General features: G+C 40.6%; 1 protein-coding gene across 1 annotated transcript; it reads right to left on the bottom strand.

Moving 5' to 3' along the window:
- Window positions 1-218: 218 nt before the first annotated feature.
- Window positions 219-24,382, bottom strand: map4k1 (mitogen-activated protein kinase kinase kinase kinase 1). Its single transcript, XM_019265580.2, has 32 exons — window positions 24,064-24,382; window positions 13,991-14,048; window positions 12,381-12,471; window positions 12,238-12,302; window positions 11,680-11,735; window positions 11,546-11,593; window positions 11,013-11,055; window positions 10,326-10,398; window positions 9,966-10,097; window positions 9,618-9,680; window positions 9,447-9,528; window positions 8,713-8,829; window positions 8,501-8,582; window positions 7,825-7,877; window positions 7,460-7,506; window positions 7,278-7,322; window positions 7,147-7,167; window positions 7,012-7,057; window positions 6,575-6,728; window positions 5,719-5,819; window positions 5,356-5,397; window positions 4,944-5,022; window positions 4,758-4,834; window positions 4,471-4,531; window positions 3,782-3,884; window positions 3,605-3,663; window positions 3,193-3,296; window positions 2,292-2,469; window positions 2,066-2,134; window positions 1,315-1,407; window positions 1,102-1,228; window positions 219-832 (listed from the first exon to the last, which is right to left on the bottom strand). The coding sequence occupies exons 1-32, from the start codon at window positions 24,169-24,171 to the stop codon at window positions 736-738; spliced, it is 2,574 nt and encodes an 857-aa protein (XP_019121125.1). The 5' UTR covers window positions 24,172-24,382; the 3' UTR covers window positions 219-735.
- Window positions 24,383-25,418: the final 1,036 nt, after the last annotated feature.

Raw genomic sequence — 25,418 nt, forward strand, 5'->3', positions numbered from 1 at the left:
CAGATCAAATACAATCTGTGCTGGCACTAATCTCCTTCTGTACTTTTTCATGAGACAGTGAGGAACGAATTGAGAACAATTCACTGCTGTGAGTTCAGATATCACACATCGTCTCCTCAAGGCAGCACATTCACACATTAAGAGGTGGACACACTCACGCCATCTAAACACACTAAACGATTTGCTCCATTTCCTCTCAGTCAATACACTTCACCTCATCTTGTTGTAATTAACTTTATTACAGTGTAACGGCAGGCAGGAGTCAGTATCTTTGATCCAACGCTGACATACAAACTCAGGTTACAAAACACACAGCATATATTTCAGTCCCTGCAGGCGGCGGCTGCTGCTGCTGTGAGACAATACTGTGGCAGAAAAAAGTAGATCCTCCTTTAGTGTAAGAGGAGGACCCCCCTTCACTTTCAGTGCAGGTTTTCTCAGTTGTCTGGATTCTGGAGATTGTTCTGGATCTCACAAACCAAGTAGAAATGAGCATAAATAAGAGCACACTCCCCAAGACTGAGGGATAAAGGCTACAACACAACAATCTTCAGTATGAATTTGCAACGTCCTTCCATCATTTCCTTCCTTCTCCTCTTGTCCCATTAGAAAATAAAATACTGTGGCGTATCCAGTTGAAATTAATGAAGACAGATTAAAGTCCTGGGTGGAGGCATTCATGTAGAAGTGGAGTTGGGAGTTTCCCATGATGCCCTTTGACAGCAGACAGGAGATTCAGGCTAGCATGACGTAGTTCTCAGCAATTTCCAGGACATAAAGGTTGGACAGCCCCGACTGGTCGTCGGTCTGACGCGTCTCCAAGATGGCCATCCTGCAGTGAGAAGGTCAGGGAGGTCAGAGGAGGTCAAGCACACAGAGCTCACAGAGCTGCTAGCAGGGCTGGAAAGTCTTATTCTTATTTTAAAAACTGTGAACATGTCATGGTAAAACAGACAGAATGATCTAAATTGTTTGTAACAAACAGAAGCTGAGCTGATTAGTTGGCAGTAGCAACAAACAGTCTGAACAGACGAGGAAATCCAAGCCTGCAGAAACTATTTTATCAACAGAGAATCTAAGCAAGCTGAAAACATGTCGTACTTCTCTGTCTGCACCAGCCTGTAGATCTTCCTGTGGTCGGTGGTTTCTTCCAGCACTTCACTGAAACCATGTCTTCTTCTCTGCCAGCCGTGACGCCACACTGCCAGCAGCGTGTCCTCAAAATACACTGGACAGAAAGACAGACAGAGTTTGTGCTGAGCTCTAATCGTGTACAGTATGAACCCCCACTGAACTAACAATGGATGTTCTCACCTATAGACTCAATATCATGAGAGAAGGTGGTGTCGTGTGGTGGAGGCCTGTTGCTCTTCACCTCGCCCTCCAGACCAACTATATGTACCGACCCTGTGGAGGAGAGAAGCTGAGTGTGAATACCACTGATTACATCAGCGTGGAAATATGGAGGCAGACACAGCATGGACAAAACATAATGCAGAGTTCATATCAACACAGTCATGGGCAGAACTGAAAGTCTTTTTTTCCGGTATTGTACTTTTGAGATCTTGGAAACAAAAGCCTAAAAACCTGGACGTTCGGTCTGCCTGTTGATGTTTTGCAAAATTTAAATTTTCTACCTTCGTACAAGAAGCTGCTGCAGGGATGTGACCCAGTAATACCATAATAGATATCATGAATCAATGATATTCTGTGCTGTAACAGGGTGGGTACAATCTGCAATATGCCCCATAAAATGAGGCCAATCGGACCACACACACAGGAACATTTCCTGATAGATGGAGCATGAAAAAAGGGAGAGGATGGTCTTTGTTCATATTTTGTTCATCTCTGGACACAACAGGGCCATGAAAAACATTTTGCATAATATGTGACTTTTCACATAAACACATGGACAATCTAATGCAACCCAACACATTATCCATGCAACATCTATGGTGTTCTCAGTGTTAATAATGTTCACATATTTGTGTAGTTATGTGCATCTCTATATAATGTCAGAGAAATTGTGTAATGAGCAACGTTAAATAAAACGTGTGTTACTTACTTTCTATGAGGACGAGCAGTGAGCTACTGTCCAACTGGTTTACTTGAACTACGTCTGGGCTGGGTTTCTCTGTAAGAACACACACACAACAACAACTCCATCAACAACAAAAACAACTGAGTCAAAATGCAGAAAGTCTTCTGGTAATTCAGATCATAGTTTTGTGTTTGTAGCTCCTTTTATTCTGAAGTCTTTGTAATGGTTGTAATAATGTGCATGAACCTACCCAGGCCGGAGTTGGTGAACCAGGATGTGTTGGAGTTGAGGTTGATGTATTCTACAATGACTGGCAGGTTGGGGCTGGACCCCCGAGAGACTCCGATACACACCAGTGGGTACTCCTGCTGGGGCACCATCACCATCTCAAACACCCGCACAGGGTTAGGCAGGGGGAAATCAAAATTCTGCAAGCATGAAATAGGGAAGGTGTAAGTGAAGAGTTTAATCTCCTTTTAAACGTCTGTGGGTCTTTAGCTGTGGTTTTTCATCTCACATCGAGCAGAAAACAAAGCAGACAGGTTAAGTGTTTTGTTCAAGGACACTTAAACCTGCAACCTTTGTGGGAGCAATGAGTCTATTCTCAAAACCATAATGATTTTATGGTTAAAATAAATTTAATGGTGGCCATGAAATGCTTTATTTCCCTGCCAGCGGTGATTTTATTAGCTTCTGTCAGTGTTAACAGTCCAATAAAAATGGTAAAAATAGACAGATAAGTCACAAAGATGAGCCGTGACGACACACTATACATCCTCTCAACATATATTTTTGTTGTATTTTCAACATTCAAGAGTTTTCCTCCATCACAGTATAACATAATGTTTCTTTTCGCTCACTTTTAACCCACTGGAGTCCGAGCAATCGCCCATGATTACAACAGAAAGTGATAGGACCTCTTAATATAAAAAGATGCAGCAAAACATTTGTTGGAAGTAATATTAGATGGCTGTCTTGAGTTGTTGCACGTTTGATGTTTGGCTGTTAGCTAAGTTTCTCATAAGAAGTGTGATCCTCAGTAATGGTAGTGAAATACATCCTGCAGAAAAGATATTTTGGACTTGATTGAAGAAGCCTTGAAGTAGTGAAATACAGAGTACAGAACTCTTTTTTTTTTACAATACACATACCTTAATGAGCATGAACTTGTGCATGGGCTCGTACCACTGCAGCAGCACTACACTAGACTCCAGACCACAGCACAGGAACACACAGCCTCGCTGCAGGTTACTTGCTACAGGAGACAAGACACAATACGTAATCTTTAAGTTTTAGTTGGTTTTCTTTCTTAACTGATCAACACTGTGGAAGTGTCTGCTGTACAGACATCTTCATCCCACTGTTCTGTTTTCTTAATGTAGTTCAAAATCTAAAATTAGCGTGCAGCTAATTTAGTTTCAAACTATGCCAAAAGCCATTTAAAGGAGAGCGTCTAACACTCCCACACATGCACACACTTTGGCAGTGCAGGTAATGGATGCACAGCTTTAATGATTTAGTGATCAAACATGACGGATTATTTATTTTTGCATTCTGTCTCACCAGCTGTGCAGGTCTTGCAGCCTTTGGTATCAGGTATTTTACACGTCACCGCACATTTCCTGAAGACCAAATAGATCATATAGTTATTACCTGTCATGGGCAGATTTGGTTTTCTGGGACAAAATTGTCAAACCAAACAAGAGACATAGAGTGATAGAACATAAAGTCCAGTGTTACCTTGGTAACAGTCTGTGAGTCGGCAAGGCAACCATCCTCTGGTCTTTCCGAGCCTGTTCATACAACTCTTTCAGTGAATGGGAGTGAAGCTGTGAAGATTTACCTGTAATCACAGAATCAGACGCAGCTTGAAAGTTAATTTTATTCATCTTGTTGAGAGCCTCAGAGGGCTGCAGCCATCACAGGGTGGACACAGGTAAACACACCAACTCACATTCATAACTACGACTTGGTATAAAATCCATGTAATATGCAAACCACTGAATCACCCAGTTTTAGCCCCAAATTAGGTCACAGAAAAACCACATGAATGTCACGTGTGCAGAATGACTCTGGAATCATGTGGGACACATGTGGTTTGCACATGGAGATGCGTGGCTTCAGAACATTTTCATGGTAAAATGTGTGAAGCCCGCGTCAAGTCCCATGTGTCATGTGGATTGATTTCCAGATGTGCGCCACATTTTACAACATGTGGCTTCCTTCACCCAATCAAGTGTCCACATGCACTGTACATACATGTTGAATGAATACATATGGACTTCTTATCCAGGTTTTGATCAGTAAAATGACGACTGTTGATAGACTGGAAGTCTAAGGAAAGACCCTGAGGTAAAAAGAGACTTTTAAAGGATGAATTCAAGCATCAAGTTAGTTATTTTTCTTGGTACTGAACTCTTTTCATTTACCTGACACAGACATGAGCACGTTATTAATGGTGTAGACCCACGTACACTTGCCAGGATACAGCTGAAAGAAAAAGAGAAGACATCCATTCATTCACTGCTCCTGTGTCTCTTTCAAAAGCTCTTTAATCATTTTTCAAGTGATTTTTGTTGCAACAGAGCTCCGAGCCTCTGATCAAGCTGGCTGAGTAAAATATCTTCAATATTTTGCTCTGGAACTTTAACAACAACTAAACACAAAGTTTGTAAAACACTGATGTAGCTCTGTATTAATTAGATAAAGGTCCTACCAGCTCCATCGTGGCCTCTGAGCCGTTGAGGTTCAGGGTGTAAATTCCTTCCTCTGCCCCCAGGATCAGATGCTGGTCTGAGGTAGAGAGAAGACACACAAGCCGGTCAGACAGATAAAACAGAAGTCTGATAAGATGTGAGAGAGCATGAGTGAATTCATTGTGTACTTTATTCAATGATATCACCTTTGGTAGCTGGGTTTTCCCAGGTCGTGGAGCAGTTTATTTTAAGAGGGCAGCCATGGAAGATCTTTTTAAAGTAGACCTGGAGAGAGAGAGAGAGAGAGAGAGAGGACATTAAATCCTTCATTTTGTTTTAAGCCACTACATGATGTACGTGATGATACCCGAATGACATATTAGGGTTGGCATTTCAAGCAATTTCCATATTCAAGTACTGGCATTAAAATTATTACTCAGTACTCACAGGAAGCGAACATTAAAAGGCTTGTTGAATTTTAAATTCAATGAATATGGAATTTGAATTTATCTGTTCCCATAACACTGTACACATGTGAAACACCCACACCACGGCACATGTCAGACACTCAGCTGATATGAAGCCAGAAGAACTTCTGGCAAAGCGATAGAAACTCACAGGAGGTTTCTTCATGACGGGGCTGGCGCACTCAGCATGGTGCTGAGAACAAAAAGGAAAACCTTGTGATGAGTGTGTCGCCCATCAACACGTGAACATTGTGAAGGAGAGAAGATGTGGATAATTGAAAAGGAAATGGAAAGATATCCAGCTGTAGACATCATCTACAGCTGAATATTAGCTTCTGTGACTCCTAATCATAAACTGAACATTTCATTCCGGTTACACCTGAACTGAATTTCATCTCTTCTTTCTTCTATTTTCTCTTATTTTAATACAATTTCTGTCATCTGGGGATATTTCCCTGATATTCCAGCAGGTTGTGTAGAGGCGCTCTAGAGACTTTTTTATCATCTGTCCTACCTTTGATGGTGTCTGCCGTCTGCGTATGCCTTTAGGGGGGAGCTCAGGAGGAACGAGGTCTGCTGGGTTTTCATTCAACTGGACAGGTAAGGACATGGGGTCTGGATCACACACACACATGAACACACGAGAAGAAACTGTGTGATACCATCTCCACTTCATTCACATACAGAAACAATAAACACATGTATTTTCTTTGTTCTGTAGTCTATTTTCTGGACTGATAATTAGTCTGGAATATTTCCGTTTAGCAAAACACATTCTTGATTTCTATGTATTGTATAAAAGCAAATACTTATTTGTTATAAAAATGATACTGTGTTTCAGATGTTTTAAATCACACCATGTGTACGTCGGTTTCTATTTCTCACATGTTCTGTTTTCACTTCTCTAATATGACTTTGTTGCTCTGGCTGACAGGGTAAAGCTCAGGTCAGTGTATAAATGGAGGAAGCCCAGAACAGAACGAGGGTCAGAGACAGGTCAGAGAGGTGACATTTAGATTGGGGATGCTGACTGCTGATTAAGGGAATTTAAAAAAAAAACAGTTGATGCTATATATGCAGATTGTCTGTTAACAGTTTGCAGGACAGCCAATTATCGATTGTATGAGAACCAACAGTTAGAGCTCCTCAAGGAGCCTTTTCTCTGTAACCCCTTCTGTGTGTTGCACTGTGAAACGTTTCTTCTTGTACAAGAATAATACATTCAACTTAAACCTTGATACTTTGAATCCAATCTTCTTTATCAGGGTCACTCTAATACATTTTCATTGCTATATTGTGTTCATTCACGTTTCACCCTTCAGCATTATGGCCCTGCCTCTTGAGTACAATATAAAGGGGAGGCAGCTCACCGGAGTGTCGTGAGGAACGTGGCTGTGGCGTAGGTCGGACATGCGTCCCACTGGAGGTCCTGATGAGAGGGGAGGGGGCGTACAGAGAGCAGGGTTTCCTCGCCCGATCGTCTTCTCCTGCCATGCTTTCCTCTGAGCTGGTCCGTGCTTTGGGCTGCACACACAGACACATAAAGACATGTTGAGCTAAACTTCCCAATGCTCTTCAAATGACAGACCAGGAAGAGGCTCGATGTGTCCCAGGGCTTATTTAGGACAAGCTAAACCTGTGACCCTCACTGCAAATGTTATTTTGACTCCAGTCTTCTGTCCTGATCTGTATTCTAAATAGGAAAAGACTGTTTTAACATGGCTTTGGCATCAGATACACAGCCTCATTTCTTTAATAAACACACATGTATGGGTTAATTTGTTTGTTCCCTGTTCTCAGTAATCACCTTTGGAGGAAGTGGAGGTGGGATGTCATCAGCTGTCATGATGATGCTGTTGGCAGAGAGAGTGTCGGTTCAGTCTGCAGTGTTAATGATGCAAATACATTAATACAGATGTGAGTTTGTGTTTATTCAGCTAACCTGGTGTTTTGCATCGTAGGGCTGAGGTGGACCAAAGGCAGAGAGAGAAAGTGTCAATGCAATCAATGGAATGATTCACATGCTGTGCTATTTTGTTACACATGGACTGAAACTGTGTGACGCTTTCTTACATATCCACATCATCATAGTCATCGTCTGAGTCTGTGTCCTGATCCCTGTGACAGAAAGAAAGAAGAGAGGTTAGAGATCATGATGATGATGATGATGATGATGATGATGATGATGATGATGTGATGATGATGATGATGATGATGATGATGATGATGATGATGATGATCTGTGATCCTGTTACCTCATTGGACTCTTGCTACTGCCGGTTGATCCCAGTGAAGGTGATAACTGTAAAAAAACACACCAATATTTATAAAACAGGTTAAGGTCAATGAGGATAAATTAATAGATGTATAAGAAGGAGGGTTATAATAACACATCTCTCGTATGTATTTTTCTTTTTGGGAGGTTTTATTTTCTTAGTTCTATTTTTGTTGTGTAACTTTTGACACTTCCTGTGAATTTGTGCCATCTTCCTCATCAGAACAGTAAAACACGGCCTGTGTCTGTCTTCACGTCAGAGAATGGAGTGTCGAGACAGCTCAGCCACATGTGTACATGTCTGTCAGCATGAGGTGCTGTACGTCCACCAAGTGATTAGCTTACCGTTGCGTTTGGTGACTCTTTCCTCATTGGCCTCCGGGTATAGATCTGTTCCACTGAGCAGACACAAATAAAAAGATTTAACACAATGACACTTTGCACATTCTCATTTCAGTCATTTTCCAAAATGTTACACACTTCAATATGATCAGCCACAAACTACAGAGGAACGGGGATGAAACAAATGTGCCAAGAAGCTGGATGAGTGAAATGATGCGACGCCTGGAATATATTCAGACATCTTCAGTATTCCTGACAGCTTAAATGAAGATGAAGTGCTGAGAACAGAAGTAATGGCCTAGAAAATTATTCATTAAGGCGAGTAGGCACAGGTGAATAGGAATATTACCCTCTCTCTCTAAACGGATATAAATACACTATTAGTGTCGGTTCATGTTTCTATAAACAGACTTTCTTATTTCCTGTGACTATAGATTCTATACCGTCTACTTTTTCTGAATTATGGCACATTTTCTTCATCAGATCAAATTTCCTGTTTTGCTGTCATGAATCACTAAACGGTCAGAATAAAAATGTTGATATGAAACATGATTGAATTATTAGTGTTATTTTTGATTACCCTGATGTACTGCACATGTTATGAAAGCATAGATGTTTTTTTTATTTTATTCAATTTGACAACATTCATAATAGTTCAAGAGTGCGTGTGTTTTCTTACAGCTTATGTCGGAGTTTGTCCGCTCCGCCTGGTTGTGTTTGTTGATAGACTGAATCCTCTTTAAAGATCCAGGCACCACCACCTCAAATAAAAAGATAAGAAAGAGATTAGACATCAAATCATTTTTAAACTTGTAGACTTATATTAAGACTTGAAATAATCCATAATTAAGAGAGACATATGCAAACCTTCTGCTTAGTTTTAGGCCATACCTCCATCTCATCATCCTCTGTCATCATGTGGGTCTTCAGTTTATCAGGATTTCGATACTTCTCCAGCAGGTCCAGGGTCAGCTCCTGATTCAGGCACTGCTGGGTCAAAAACATGTGCTGCAGGGAGGCAATACAAGAAGCAAAGGACAGAGAAAGATATAATCAGTACAGCTCAGTCTAGTTCAAATAAAGACAAAGTTTACACGAGGAAGACACTGAGGTGCAAACCAGACTGAGACTGGTCAGTCAGTCAGTAGATTTTACTGTTTTAAACCTGCAGTAACTGATTTTCTGGCCACTTGAGGGCAGAAGAAACAAGCTGTGAACACAACATTGACATATCATCACCTTATTAGTTTAATTATGTTTAAGTTATTAACAAACAGTCCAATATTCACTCTCTCAGCTCTGTTTAAATGCTCCATTATGTTCTCCAACTGTGACTCTCTGTTGTTTGAGCGGGTAGTGTGCAGGGCCTTCAGGTTTTGCCTCTTGCAGCTAAACACAACACTATGAAAGCAGTGAGAGTGAATCACAAACAGTAACGCTCTGTAAATCTGAGGAAGACCTGCAGATTTCCGCAATAATTGTCTGTAGGTTCATCAATATGAGCGGCTCATCTCAGTTAAAGCTCCTTTAAGTTTTAAACCTCTAATATCTCTTACAGTCTTTCTAAACTCGACTGAACTGACACTGTATGAACCTGAACAGGAGTGCATGTGAGCAGTACTGACTGAGAGCATCTTGGAGGCGCTGGGTCTCTTCTTCGGGTTCCTCACCAACATGGCTTTTACAAAGTTATAAAACATGGAGGACCTGCAGACAGGACATGGAAACAGCTTGACTGATATTGTATGAACCATTTACTCCTCTGATTAAATGTGACGTATGATAGTGTTAGTTACCATTTAGACTTGTCCTTCAGTTTAGGAGGCTGGTAGCCGCTCTTGGACATGAGAAACAGGACCCTACAGGAAACAACACAGTAGACCACAGTCAGGCCTGTCTGTCGTATAACACACACTGAACCATAACCACAGTTCAGGTCATCACAGTCAGGAGGGGGAGTTTGTTTTTGTGTGTGGAAACCAGCGATGACATGCATGAACATAGATGTGTGGGTGGTGGAAACACTGTGTCCATGTTTTATATGAAACATAACCTGACCCATCACTGAACATGGATCTTTAATCATATTGTGTCCGTGCAGAGCTGTACACATGCTCAGACACTGTCTTTCAGCGTGCATTTACCGCAGTGGATGAACATCAAACATTGGTGGCTGCAGCTCTGCCAGCTCTATGGCTGTGATGCCCACAGACCAGATGTCACAGAGTTCATTGTAGCCGCCTTTAAGCTCCACTGCTGCCACCTCTGGTGCCATCCTGAGGACAGGAGGGGAACAGCAACAAGTGATTTTTAATATTACAGACACTGTGTTTAACCAGCTTTTAGTCAAAGCTGCTTCCAAGAGAAGCCTATATATATATATATATATATAATATATATAATATTATATATATATATATATATATATATATATATTATATATATATATATATATATATATATATATATATATATTATTTTTTTTTTCTGGGTTTTGACCTTACCAATATGGCGTCCCTATGAAGGACATCCGCCGGGCCAGAGTGGCTGTGATCTGAGCTGAGATCCCAAAGTCAGCTACACAACAGAGGAAACAAAAGTATAAACAATAACCACAATAACTCATTCTTAATTTTCTTACGTCACTGTTGCAACTTACAAAACAGATTTCTGTGAGTCTTGAGAGACAGTAAACATTTTAAAATCAAGGCCATGAATATTAATTAAATTTGTATTTATACTATTTATTTCAGAGTGCAGAATGCATGAGGGAATATATATATATATATATATATATATATATATATATATATTATATATATATATATATATATATATAATATTCATATCTCTTATATATAATCCTAATATCCCTCAGGTCTTGTGTAGCATTCTTCATCTCTGAGTAAAATGGTGTATTCACAGGAAAATCAATAGAGAAGCAGAATTATGCTTCTGAATGAAACGTTTTGCAGCCGAATATTTAATGTTGGATTCCGACCACCACAACATAAATTATCAGGCGGTGGAAACACAGCAGAGGCTCATTCAGCGCTAAAATAACGTACAAACGAAGCAGCAGCGATGCGTTAACAGAGCCATCACTCCTGCAGCTGAGTGACTCATTTTAACCACACCGGTGCAGAGCAGAGCAGAGCAGAGCAGAGCAGATAGTGCATACATCCACCTACCCAGCTTGACCTCGCCCTGATCGTTGAGGAGGATGTTGGCACCCTGAGGCAAAAGAGGCAGAGACAAACATCAACACAGACACAACCACAGAAAAACATCTTATCATCCAAAGACTCCTCTTTACCCACTCAGTGATCTTTACTGAACCCACACAGGACGGAAGTCAGAAATGTGCTTAATCTAAAAGTTCATTCGACGGGAATATTTACAGTGTCTTCTCTTAATTACCTGCTAATTTTCTGCTGCATCAGTAAGCTTCAGTTTTAAACTTCTGTCTATCAGCTGGTTCAGTGACAAATATACAGAGTATTTTATTCTTCAGGAACAGATACGGGTCAAACCCTAATCTTCAACACAGCCTGTTTACATTGTACTCTCTGCTGCTGCTGAAGCCACTGCACTGACCCTGATTCAACAGTAATCTTAAAGTTTCATCTAAAGTGCTTCACAACAGATAAATGCAAGAGCAAACTGCAGGTAATGCAAGTAAACACAAAAGTACAAGTGTCACATCACTGTCAGACATGTTCACCTTGATGTCTCTGTGGATTTTCTTCTGTGCATGCAGGTAATCCAGACCCTGCTCACAAACAGAAGAGCGTATTTGTCAACACTGTTTCACATTATGAGCAGTTAATTATGAGGAAGTAAGCAGCGTGACTTTACCTGTAACATCTCTCTGCAGATGTAGGCAATCTGTGGCTCGGACAGAGGACCGGTCACTGTGGAACACAGTTTATTATTAATGATTCAGAAGCAGAGTCATGACGGGAAAAGGGCAAATTAAGCAATCAAAGTTCATTAAACAGTAACATTTGTACTGATCGTTTTACAGGATGCTTTGCATGTTGTTTAGCATGTCAGTACTGAGGACTGAATATTTTATAACTGGTGTTAAAGCCTCAAATTTAGAAATCATTAAACAGAGGATTAAAGGAGAGCTTTGTAGATTTGGATATGAAAACATTTACTGACATTTTATCTTTCTAAAAACTTCTATTACTTTCTACTTAGTTAGTTAGTTAAGTGCTTTTTCTTTAACAATTTAAAGTGTTATACTCTACGTGTCTGTTTGGAGGACCATGTTGGAAGCACTGACGAGCTCTTGGTTTATATTTGTTATTTTTGTTTTGTTGTAATTAATTAGATGATTAAAAACTATAAACCAATGAAGACAGTTTCCTCATGGTAGGTTCTTCAAACATTAGCCACACATGGTCTCACCATGGTAGACATCCTGCAGGGAGCCTCCTCCACAGAACTCCATACAGATCCACAGTTTATTGGATCTGCAGATTGAAGAGAGAAGTTAACAACTGTATCTAACAGAGTATGTATCTAAGAGACAGGAGACACAGGCGGCTTACCGTATGTAGCTGCCATAATATGCCACTATGTTGGGATGTTTGCAGCTCTTTACTATGACGATTTCCTGCTGGATGATAGAAAAATCATCCTCTGTGGAATGAGACGGAGAGACCGGAGACATATTTATTATTAGCACCACTTTACACACAGCACAGGCGTAGACAGCAGGAACACACTACTGCACAATACCAGACTCAGTTTCAGTTTCCATTTCTTAAAGCCAAGAAACTTTCCAAAAGAAAGGGACATTATCGATGAGCCTATAGTGAATATTAGTTGAAGTTTAGAAACTGTGTTTAGCAACTTTGGTCTCAGCAAGTGGTAAAATGTAAACCATTTCCTCTTAATATTAATAATAAACAGATAAATGTGCTCTGTATGTTCTCCACCATAAACACCTGTCACCATAAACACTGACAGATTCTCATTCAGCTGTTATATCATGTGCTGTTCACCTGATATAAACATCCCTGAAACAGCAAATCATAAAACAGAAGAAGAAATGTTTAACTGTACACTCTCTCTTTTCCCTTTTAGGACAGTTATTAATACTAATATATATATACTTATACTATAACATATACTGAACATCCAAATGAAGGTGGAATGGATAGTGTGAGAGCACTTAACATCCAATCTTTTGACTTTTATTATTTATTATTTATTATATTTAGACCAAACAACTTAAAATAAAGTTCTGTTGTTTGAATCCATGTTTGTCTCCATGGTGTGACTCCCTCAGTGGGGTTTAAAGGGTTCAAATAAAAAGTTTCCATTTCTTACAGAGCACCTAAAGTCTGAAAAGGTGATATTTTATTTAAGATAATTATTTTGTCTGCATAAGATAAAAAATATCACCTCTCTGGACTTTAGGAGCTCTGTAATTTGACTGTGTCAGACACCAGAGGTTAAAATTATGTTTCTGTTGTTTTATGGTTTAATGTTGCCTTTCAAAGTAAAACATGAGGTGTAATGAATTGGTTTTGTTTTGATTGTTATTTTCACATTATAAGCCGTACGTTCAGCGTATGCCTTATTTCAGACTGCAGTTTTTGACTGTGGCATTAACTATTTGTATAATAGTTACAGAATAAATCTGCTATCTGATAAAGTATACACGCAAAGGAATATTACTTCCATTCCCCATAGTGCAGCTTTAATAATAAGCTGAAACACTGAATTATATTATCCTTATTTTAAAAATTCAGACTAATTACAGTACTGGTTACACAACAGTTGTGGGAAATGATCTGTGCTATCAAACTGTTGGAGGTATAATTGAATGCAGTTGCATGTTTACTTTGGTTATTTGTGCAGTCTAATGTTAACGGCTTTGATTTGTATGATTTATGAGACTCTCTCTCTCTGCTCAGCTCGGCCTCTTAGCTCTTACTGCAGTGTAATGTTTGGTTGAAAGCTCCCATAATGGAATCATAATGAGTACGGGAGCTAGTAATTAAAAACAAGTTTAGGCACATTCACCAGATGAAGCTGGATCACAGGCTGGAAACTTGCTTTTATTATCTTTGTCCTGGGCAGAGGTAGAAAATCTTTCAGGGCACATTTTAGTGTCTTATAATAAAAAAATACTTATAATAAAAATTCTTACCTGGCTCCATCTTGATGACCTTGATGGCTGCCAGCTCTCCATTCTGCTTGTTTCGTGCCTGAACAGAGAAAAAAAACACAGGTTATTATTTTTTACAGTGCAGGTGATGACAGTGCTTTGTAAATGTGTTTGAGTGCTGGCAGAGCCTCATTTGCATATTTACTGTCTAGATCAGTGAAGTGCAAAACACAGCCCGCTCTATGGCATTAAAGTCTCAGAAATACATGCACGGGTGCTCACGCTAAAACACACGCACACACACATACAACATGTATTTACATGCACACACACACTTGATGACCTTTAGAAGTGTGAATACTGAGAAAGGTGTCACTCCTCTCAGTTTATTCACACTATTTAAAAGCATCAATTCATTTACATAGAAATACTTTAGAAATGGCTTCAAGCTGATTTTCTGTTGCAGGAAGCTGATCGTATAAGTAACTCAAACTGTCCTGCAATGCAGCTACATAATAAAACACACACACACACACACACACACATATACACACACACAGTTCATCTAAACATTGAGGCTACACTGGCTGTTTTATACTTTTATCCAGATGTTGTCATTAAAAGTCTTTTTTACAAGGAGGATACAGTAAAGAGCCGAGAGAAGACACATTACACTAAACATAAAATCTGCAGGCAAACAACTACCGAAATATGCAAGTAAATATATATTTATAAATATTTATAGACATATGTTCATTTAAAAGTTCATCTCTCGGGATGAGCTCAGCAGCGTCAGGCAGGCCACACTGTAATCGAAGTACATTTATTTTAGCTTAGTATTATTTTACCCACCTCTGAATGTGAACATTATATTTTCTGTCTGCAGTGAGGCGACAGTTGAGTTTAAAGTCTCAGATGTAAAGACAGATTCAGCTTCAGAGAGTTTGCAGCCCATTGCTATGGTAACTGTTGCTTTATTGTCCACTGTCTCTGTAGCTTTCTGTTCATTCGTCTCATTTATTTGAGTCAAGTTGAGTCACATTATACATGTATCACTCTCAAGCAGAGGCTGAGGTAACTTACTGTAACTCTGATAAATACGACTTCCAGTTTACAAAAGGTTGTTGTCATTAATATGTCTTTATGAGTATAACAAGGATCTGGTAGTGAGCTTGAGCAGCCTGACTGACAGTCACTCAGCAAACAAAGACAATACAGTAAGTCGAAGGTCATCAGAAAATGTGAGCCCCCACCCACGCTGTCTGTTTGACAGGTGGTCTGTAAGGAAACACAAAGATGGAGACAAAATGAAAGGTGCAAAGGCTGAATGAGAGGAGATGACTTCACAAATGTACCAGAATGTTGTACTGCAGGTCGGCCCACTTCCCTGAGAGGAAATACCCATTCACATTGTGTCAGTCCTGAAACAGACCTCAGTCATAAGTGTAGTCGGTCAGAGACAGCGGGGCAGATAGTACAGTGACAACGGAAACTCCACTTCCTCAGAGAAGACTTTTGAAATCATAACACAGATAGAAGAATACATAGATAGAAGATATTTGATGAATAATTTTGTCCAAAGCACCTGATATTATCAAGAGTGACACCTCACCAGCATCCACTACCCAGCAGCATGGGACAGATGAATGCTACATGAAGTGTGTTCTCAGTCATGTGTCTGATGTCACTGCACTGCCATAACAAAACAAGTCTGCTGTCACATATTTCATGAAATGAGCATGCCATCCTCAGCATTTTAACATCAGCACGTATTAAGATGCTGATTAAAAGAGAAAAACACAGAGGGAAGGCAGCGGCCACCTCCGCTGTCGAAGCACCGCTGTCCTCGTGTCGGAAAATAATACTGTGATGGAAGCTAACGCTATCTCGCACGTGGAGATATTTTAATGTTGGCGGTGGTCTGTGTTCTTCCGACACCTCTGAGTTCAACATTGAAATGGCACAATGGAAAGTCGGGGTGTGTGGTCACAGTGGAGGATGGTCATAAACAACCGGCCTACATTTATGACATGAACACATTTTTATTTTCAGCGAGCGCGTTCTTATCTAACTATGACCAAAGCTAACCGTCCACAAAGTGATCTGAAAACTGAAATTTAACAACTGAACAGCGACGTGTTCCTCCTGAAACAATGACCCTGTTATTCAGGTCAGTGCACTGACCTCACTGTGAGCAGTTCACGGGAACTACTGTTAAAAAGCCTTTTGAAAACAATGAGCTCTGTCCATTATACAGAAGAATTGAGACATTGTTCCTGGAGAGGCTGTTGAGTTTTATAAATGTGGATATCTCTAAACAATGGCCATCAAACTTCAAGTGCCACGGGAGCTAAACACAAAAACAAGACCAGACTGCAATAATAACTGATCTAATGTCAGCTCGGCCAATCAAAGCAGCCAGGGGGAAAAAAATCAAGAGTAAATGTGTTGTTTTGAAAAATGAGTGAGTTCCAGAGAAAATTAAAGTGATATTAAAAGTAAATCCACATAAAGAAGAGTTTGTGGTGGATGAATGGGTCACACAGGAGAGTGGAGGCTGACTTCAGTTGCTCGTTGGTCAGGTTTATGCACATAACTTCATGGTTGGGGTCAGGAAAGGATCAAGGTTTGGGTTGAATATAAAAAAAGAAAACTGTTCCACGCAGAAACAACAAATCTAACGTTACCATCTAGAAACAACCGGCAACATCAGCATCCCACCTGATTCTGCTCAGCTGAGGAAATGACCCTGTCCTAACTCTGGCCTGGTGTCCAACAACAACTGAGAAAATAAAGTGGCTGATCTACGGTAACTGCTAGATGCTCCATTTACTTAATTACTCAGTAATTTAGTGTCAAGACTCATTTTTGTTACGCAAAACGTCTTTCCCAGAAAGTTTGGTTTATCGATAGAGAGCAGATTACATGAACCTGCACTGAATACAAACTGAGGCCACAAAGCAGGTGGAGATCTTCCTGGAAGCAGCAGACTGTGTCTGCACTCACATGTGGAGGACAGTCGTGACAAACAAAAGCACTTAGTGACTGAAAGTGAGGTAACAATGAAAGCAACAATGACAATGGAAAACCACTCGAATCGAAGGAGACTGTGTGTGTGTTAGTGTGTCAGTGTGTGTGACATCAGAGAGGTCACTGAGGGGAAATATGTCTGACAAGTGATCAGTAAACAACTAAACACACACACACTCGAAATGGACGTCACAGCGGAAGCCGTCCACAACGTTTCCATCATGAAGGGCGCGGGGAGGGGAGGGGAGGGGAGGGGTCTCTGTGATCACACAGCTCACATAAAACAATAACCAGCATCATGATAGTTTTTTTTTTCTTTAAAGGCGGTGAAAGCAAAAAGTTTGATCTGCGAACAACAGAAACAAAAAGGAATGAAGAAGTGGACCCTGCCCGCTTCCTTTAACATTAAAGGGCAGAGATTTGACCCGTGATGTTAAAGGTCACAGATAAAGTCTGACATCAGCACATGTTACAGTGTATACTGCACCCGTTCTACAACCACATGACACATTCATCATTTCTAAATATCAGTCATACACTGAACTCTTGACCCCACCATTGATCTGTAATAATAATAATATAATTCAACCCTAACCCAAACCTACTGAACATAATTCTAATTCTTAACCTCAATACCAGCCTGCATCTAAAACCCACCTCCTAACCACCAACACAGGAACAAACAACACATTTCCAACCACTCACTTGTTGTTGTTGTTGTTGGAGGACGTTGTGTAAAAGACGATTTAATTCATTTTATTTAATATCACATCAGTCAAACATGAATTGTATGTTGTTTTTAAGGTGGATTTAAAGTTGTGGTCTATGATGCTGCTCCTCAGTTCAGCTCACACACTGCTGTGACATGACAGGCAGAGAACATTCATACTGTATGATTAGCGATGTGGTCCTAACCACTTAAGGGATTCAAACCCAAAGCTACAAAGCAGCAGTGCTGTATTAGTATTAGTAATCTAGTGACGCACTGGAGGCCGGTGCAGAGATCGTGACACGGATTTACTTTTCTGTATCTCCTGCAGCTGAGCTCTGAACGGGCTGAAGCTTCCTGAGGGAGCATCGCAGCAGTCGGACCTGCTGAGCAGTCTGCACATGAACCCTCGGATCCTGCTGTGTTTAAGATGACAGCATGCAGGCTTGACGATTAGGTTTATGATGCTGACCTGGTGTTTTTTCTTTGTTAAAGTTTTCACACAGGTCTGTATTTAGCTAAAGTTCAGTCACATCCAATTCATGATGCGTTCATAGCTGTTAATAAACAGATTAAATTCATTATTTATTGTCTCATTTGAATGTGAGTCATTTAGAAAACGTATAAATAAAGAACACACACACACACACACACACACACACACACACACACAGTTATGCGCTGATGATTGTAATTTGTTTGATGTTCTCTGCATCATGGATGATCTCTCTTCCTCTTTTTTGGGTTAATAATAAATCAAGAGCAACCAAAATTTAAGCACATTTCATTGTAAAACACAAATGTACACACACATACACACAGAGACACACACACACTCACACAGACAGACAGAAACACACACAAACACACACATAACCACACTGTTTCAGCAGAAACCTGACACAGTTAGCTTGGCTCTGCAGGCTGCTCCTGCATGTAGTTCACAGCTCATTTATCTCACTTCTTCATTTTGCTTCTGAGGTTGCACACACACCAGGTGCAGCCCGCAGATTCTGTGAGGCTACAGGTCTGAAACTAGAGCTGCACCATACTGAAGAGCAACTCCTACTGCAGTTCAGTAGCACAAGCCACATCTGACAAGGAGCGTCGGGCCTGTACTGTAAGGAGGAAAGTCCTGACATGATCAGATGCAGAGCTGCAGAGAGCTCCGTCAGTTCTGAATCCAAACTAAACCAAGCCCGCTCCAAAGATCTGTCACACACATTTTATACAGCTGAAGCATCAAAAACAGACATTCATACTTAATATTACACACAGGAAGGAACACTTGACTCATTTACAGTGTGAGTCAACAGAGACTTTGTTGAGTTTGTAAGAAAACTGTGTCAGACTCAAGTCCGGCTCAGAGAAGTAACAGTGCACCAGGTCAAGTCAGATTCATCTTCTACTACACATTTGACATTTAGTGGATATTTTTATCTTAGTGAAGGCGTTACCATGAGTAACTGTGATGAGATACACAGGGTCACGACCTTTTACACTTCTTCAAACGCTCCCTACAATGAGGCTCCTTTGACCCTGAATCAAGACGAATCATACAAACATAAAGCAATGGGATGAAAGCAGCAGAAGGACAATGAATAAAATCATCAATGAATGTCAGACTTCATACTAATGACATAAACAGCTCCTGATGAGCAGATTTAAATAGATTCCATGAGTCTGTTTTTGGCAGCGTTTGGATGAATTATCAGATTTAGATTCATTGTGCCCAGAGGATGACTCTGCTCACACACTCACACTGACTGTAGTTTGGACTGAAATGTCTCAACAACTGTTGGATGGAAACTGATTCAGATTCATGTCAGCTCTGGAATAAATCGTAAGGTCTACTGTAATAACTGAACATGTTGTTATGTTGTTGTTATGTTGTTGTTATGTTGAATGTTAACATGTTAGCACTGTCAGACTCACGAACATGCTCATGTCATCCGGCTGCAGGGAGCAGGTGTTACAAGTTACTATATATAATACACACTATAAAAAGATTGTCTATACACTTTCCTTTCATTCAGATTATTCATTAACAGGTGGGGTGATTTATTTTGGAAGAAAAACACTTCCTTATGTGAAAACACAGGGAAGTGTTTTCCACATGCATCAGCAGTATTAATTACTGGACATGATAAACCTCGTTTAATAACAGGAACAGTCTTTACTACAGCTTCCACAGCACGTTCACTCTGTCATCACCCAACAAGTAAAACCAGTTACTATTTACAGCACAGTGGTGGACAGGTAGAGAGAGGAAGTTTGAAAGAGACATGTGTGTGTGTGTGTGTGTGTGTGTGTGTGTGTGTGTGTGTGTGTGTGTGTGTGTGATACCTCAGCAGACAGAAATGTTGTTTGGCTTCATGATAATTCTTTCACACTGTCAGAACACACCCAATGTCCAGTTCCTTCAGTTTCTCTGTTTTCTGTCGTTTACACTTTCTCATGTTATTTGAGACTTTCATGAGTCAGCTGAGGCTCTCACTGCTGCTACTGTATACACAACATAAATGTGTGTGTGTGTGTGTGTGACACACTATTGATTCATTAATATTTATACAGTAGCTCTTTCCTGGGAACACAGCTGATCATGATGCGTGACACCAGAATACAAAGAAACTCGACTGACAGGTTACAAAGAAAACACGTGAACAAAAACGCTGCAGTCAGTTGTTACACAAATGTGACTCATCCAGAGCCATCGCCACATCCTTCGCACTGATCTGTATCTGTGTCCACTCCTCTGGCTGGTCCTGACAAAGGAGCTGTTTGATATTTGAATATCTTATTCTGAGACTTAAAGGTGGTCAGGTGTGTCAGATTTATAATATTAAATAAGAGTAATTATGTTTTTGTTACCTTAGAATGAGACGTTTATATTTACGACGCCACTGGTCCACCATTCTGAACTGGCACATTTCTACAGTAGCCCAGAATGGACACATGAAACACTGGCCCTAGATAAAGCCACCACAGTTTGTCCTTCGTGTGAGGAAGGAGAGGGTGAAGCACTGCAGCGCTGCATGCCACTGAGTCCTAAACTCATGCTGATGTACTGTTATACATTTCAATGTACATTTGGTCTTAGTGAAGTCATTGCTATCATGGTCATCAATCACACACACACACACACACACACACACACACACACACACACACACACCTCTCTCTCTTGCACACTTGCATACACACGTGTGTTTGGCTGCGTGTTGCAAATGCAACACTTTTGCACATTCAGCAGCAGTGAGAAAGTAGGCCTTTTATTTGTGTGTGTGTGAATGAGTTTGTGTGTGTGTGTGTGTGTGTGTGTGTGTGTGTGTGTGTGTCCAAATGTGAAGGGAGGACATCTATGAAAATCTCTTTGTGTTAAACAGAACTGCAGGGTCTACTGACCTGGTTAGAGGAAGCGTGCTCTCCACTGTAATCTGATGGTTCAGTTAGATTTAAGAGCATTGTTACATGACGGTTTGAAGCCTGAGCTTCACAGATGCAGACACACACTCCAGGGTAAATCACGAACACAAACTGAATCCTGAAGCCACTATAAATCTTTTATTTTGAATATTTCTAAAGTTTAGTGAGGTCGCATAGCAACAGCAGAGAAAAACACTGACCTCCAGTTACAAATCTACATCAGCTTGTTGTTTGTGGGTAATATAGAGCAAACGTCTGCAGACTATTCATCTCTGAGAGTTTTAATTACTGCACAAAAACAGTGAATCAACACTAATTAAAACCTTTTAGAGAATGAATCAGATTTGATCATAAATGATTAGCGATCACCTGTATCGTCCAATGAATGAGCCGTGTCAGGCTGTTCTACTTAAAAACAGCGTCCGCATTAACACCGCTGCAAAGACTGGAGTGCATTTTTTGTACGATGACAAGATTAATATTGTGTCACAGCATCTTGAATGGCGGCTGCCATCTTTACCATCACAGGCTGGTGTTAATGACGTCAGCTTACATCAGATCATAAAAACATTCAGACAAGTCTCTGCCTGGTTTGTAAGTCTTCTCAGTCGTAGCTAAAACACAATGATGAAGCTCACACAGTACGACATGTCAATGAGACGTCCGCTAAAGCAGCTCTGAAGTATTTGTGTGTCTGTCTGGGTAAATAAAAGCTCTCGATGAAGGTCGTGTCCATCGATGGGCTCTGACTCCCACAGTCTGTCACAGTGAACTGTTGCTGAACTCTGAAAGCGAATGATCTGATTTTAAACGTCCATCAGAGACGAGCGGCGAAGCTGACAGATGATTCACTGAGAGGGGAATGCTGATGCTGATGCTACTGCACAGGAAAGAAGGAAACAGCCCACTCTGATGAGTTTAACAACTTACTTCACTTTTCCACACAAGTTCTTCAGGTGACTGACTTTGTGGAAAGTACCAAAGAATCCTGAAAATATTCAGTTTAACATGAAGGCACCACTGACGGCTAACTCAGCATTTCAAGGTTTCTCATCACAGGATTATTCTTTGATTACGTTTAATGAGGAAAACATTCAACAGGAATAAAACACGTCATCGTTTGCAATATAAAACCGTCTGTGTCACACATCTGTACAGCTGCTGCTCAGGGTTTCATCATGTCGGGTCCTGGAAACCGTCATGAGCCAGAAGAGGTTGAGAAGTTATAATGAAGAGCACAGTGACAGAAAAACAGGAGATGAACTTTTGTTCATCGTGTCTCTGCAGCTCTGGATGCTGCAACACGTTTGTAAAATTCAAGTTTAACTGATGTTTGCTCTGCAGACCGTCCACATACTGTGTGAGGAACGATGGGATTAAAGAAACCTGGAATAAAATCTTACATATTTAAAAGAAATGATGTGGAACTCTGAATCTGAACCATGTGATGATAAACAGTCTTAAGTCTTAATGTGGCGAAGCCTCGTTGTTCATAAATCTTCTGCTGAAAGAAGAACTAATAAAGAAACAAAGAAAATGTTTCTGTTTTTTTTTTTACACGTCCAGCTCTACAAACTAAATTCCGTTGTGTCCTGTCCGGCGGCTGTCCCGTCGAGGAGGTGGCAGACGTTTCAGAACCGGTTTCATACCTCGAAACCTCAGAATATAAAAGCAACAACATCCACCAGCAACATGTTCGTCCGTTTCATCTCTACAACATCATCGAACTTTGGACCGAGAGGCCTCCATACATGAGGATGGGGATGGATTCTGCTTTCAGAAATGATCCGGCCTCTATCAGCGTCTTCTGGGTTGGGAGTCACGATGTTTAACAAAATGTCAGGCGGTAACGTTTAATGTCACGTTCAAGAAGCTGAAGAAGTTTCTGATCGATCAGCCATGACTGTCCTACTGATCCAACTATTAGCACAATGTCCCAACAATTACTTTGAATCGTTTGTTTCATTATTTACTTTATTAATATTTTATTTGTTCATTCATTTATTAACTACTTTGTTGTGCTCTATGAATTTTCTGTGGTTTGTATAAATGATAAAGTTTAAGTTCATCCTGAACAAAGGATGTTTGTGCAGCAATGAGGAACTCATTCTGTGGTGAAACATGCAAAAGTTATCTTGATTTATTGTAAATATAAAAATATGTCTGTGTGTGTGTGTGTGTAGAAAATACATATAAATAATAAGATTTTGTTCTGAAGCCAGTTTTCCTTCAACATTCAGACACATCAGCTTGTTTTCTTGTTTATAAAAGTCGTGTTAACCTGATCAGTGACTCATATTTAAATGTTCATCATCATATTTGAGACAAACAAACCTGACCTGTGATAAAAGACGAAATATTAAGAAGAAGAAAAAATAAAATCACTTTAGAAAATCTGTCATCAGGGTCAAGAGTAAAAACACGTCTGAAGCTGAATCTCTCAGAAAGTCTCACACACTGTGCTGAAGTCTGTCCGATCATAACTCAGAGTTTAAATCAACTTCTCTTTCAGAGTAAAATCATCAAAAAAAGCTTTCAGCTATTTACAAGAAGACTTTCACTTCTTGTAAACCACTTCCTCCAGCAGAGCTCCAGCCTGCACTCAAGTTGACTGCCATCGACCAATGAAACTAAAATCAGTCACACCTTTATTTCCTTATAAACTCATCAAGACGTTCCCTGCGAGCACGACACATCTAATCAGCAGCGAGAAAGCGAATATCTAATCATAGAGTGTTTAATGTGGGCTGACAGGACTCAGATAACTGAGCTGACAAACGGAGCCTTCACACTCAGAATTTACATTTCTATCTGGAATAAAAGTGTTTGTTATTAAAAAAGAAGGGATTTTTAGCTTTGTCACAAACTCAAAGACGTTCTGCTGTCAGTAAAACTCTGATCTGAGATCAGTGGCGCTCGGCGCTGAGCTGGAGCAGCTGAAGTTTCTCACCTTGTAAACTTCTCCGTAGGTTCCTCCTCCGACTCTCAGCAGGACCTCAAAATCATCCTGAGGGTTCCTGGTGGAGATATCCAGAGCTGCCCGGTGCTGGAAATCCATTGTGATGTTTGTGTTACTAATAATCCTCCTCAGGCATGTCACACACACTGTCACACACACACACACACACTCACACACTCGGTGGCATCTACATCTACAGGCTACAAAACCTGATCAGCTCTGAGAGGACGTGAGCTGCTGAGGAAACACGCTCGCTCTCTTTGTCTCTCTGACTTGTGTCGTTCAGCTGCTGTCTCACACACACACACACACACACACACACACACACACACACACACACGCACACACACACCTTCCTGTTTCTGTTTCTCAGCCTGCTATCGATCCTCCCTCCCTCCCTCTCTCACACCTTCCTCTCAACCTTTTTTTTCTCAGCTCATTTGTATAATCCAATTCTGTTTCCTGTTGGGTGTGTGTGCATGTGAGACACACACACACAGTTAGGGGGGTTTCTTTTGTGTGTATAGTGTGTGTGTTCCTGTGCATGTGAGGATCAACACACAGAAACAACTCGAAGATTTTAATGATGAAGAACTTTCACACGATTAAACAGCAAAACACAGATCTGGATCACTGTGTGTAGGAGTGTGTGTAGGAGTGTGTCGGTGTGTGTGTAGGAGTGTGTAGGTGTGTGTGTAGGTGTGTAAGTGTCAGTGCACACGTGTGCACATACTTTGGGAACATATGTGTTTCTACATTTGTTTGACTTGTAGTTGATTAATGACAGTTGTGCTGTTTGGGGTTTTCAGTGTAAGTTTCAGTCTCAGCTTCACGCCTACTCTGAGTGTGTGTGTGTGTGTGTGTGTGTGTGTGTGTCTGTGTGTGTGTTGCAGTTCTGCAAGAAGAGCCACTGGAGCTCCCTGTTAGCTTCCTGTTCAGAAGCTTTTCTCCGCAGATAAATAAGGGGCACCCGTTACATCCTGTTAGAAAGTTTAAATCTTTCTCTGCTGTGTGTGTGTGTGTGTGTGTGTGTGTGTGTGTGTGTGTGTGTGTGTCTGCTCTGAAACGTTGTTATTAGTCATTTAGTGTATTTGAATCTCTGTCACAGGTGAAGCACACTGAGCTGTATAATGGTTACCATGTTAATCATAGTACTGATGCAGTCATGTGATCTGGATTCACCTCGAGGTGACATGACATGTGATGAAGCTGCGTGTGTCCGTTAAAGGGTTAATTATCATGAACGTTTGACATTTAACCTCGTCCCTGTCTGTCTGAGTGGTCTCGGCCTACAGTCTCAGTTCTGCACCCACATGTGACAGACACTGAAGACAGGCTGGCTAACC

This window comes from Larimichthys crocea, chromosome VII (genome assembly GCF_000972845.2).
Source record: "Larimichthys crocea isolate SSNF chromosome VII, L_crocea_2.0, whole genome shotgun sequence".
Classification (NCBI taxonomy): domain Eukaryota; kingdom Metazoa; phylum Chordata; class Actinopteri; family Sciaenidae; genus Larimichthys; species Larimichthys crocea.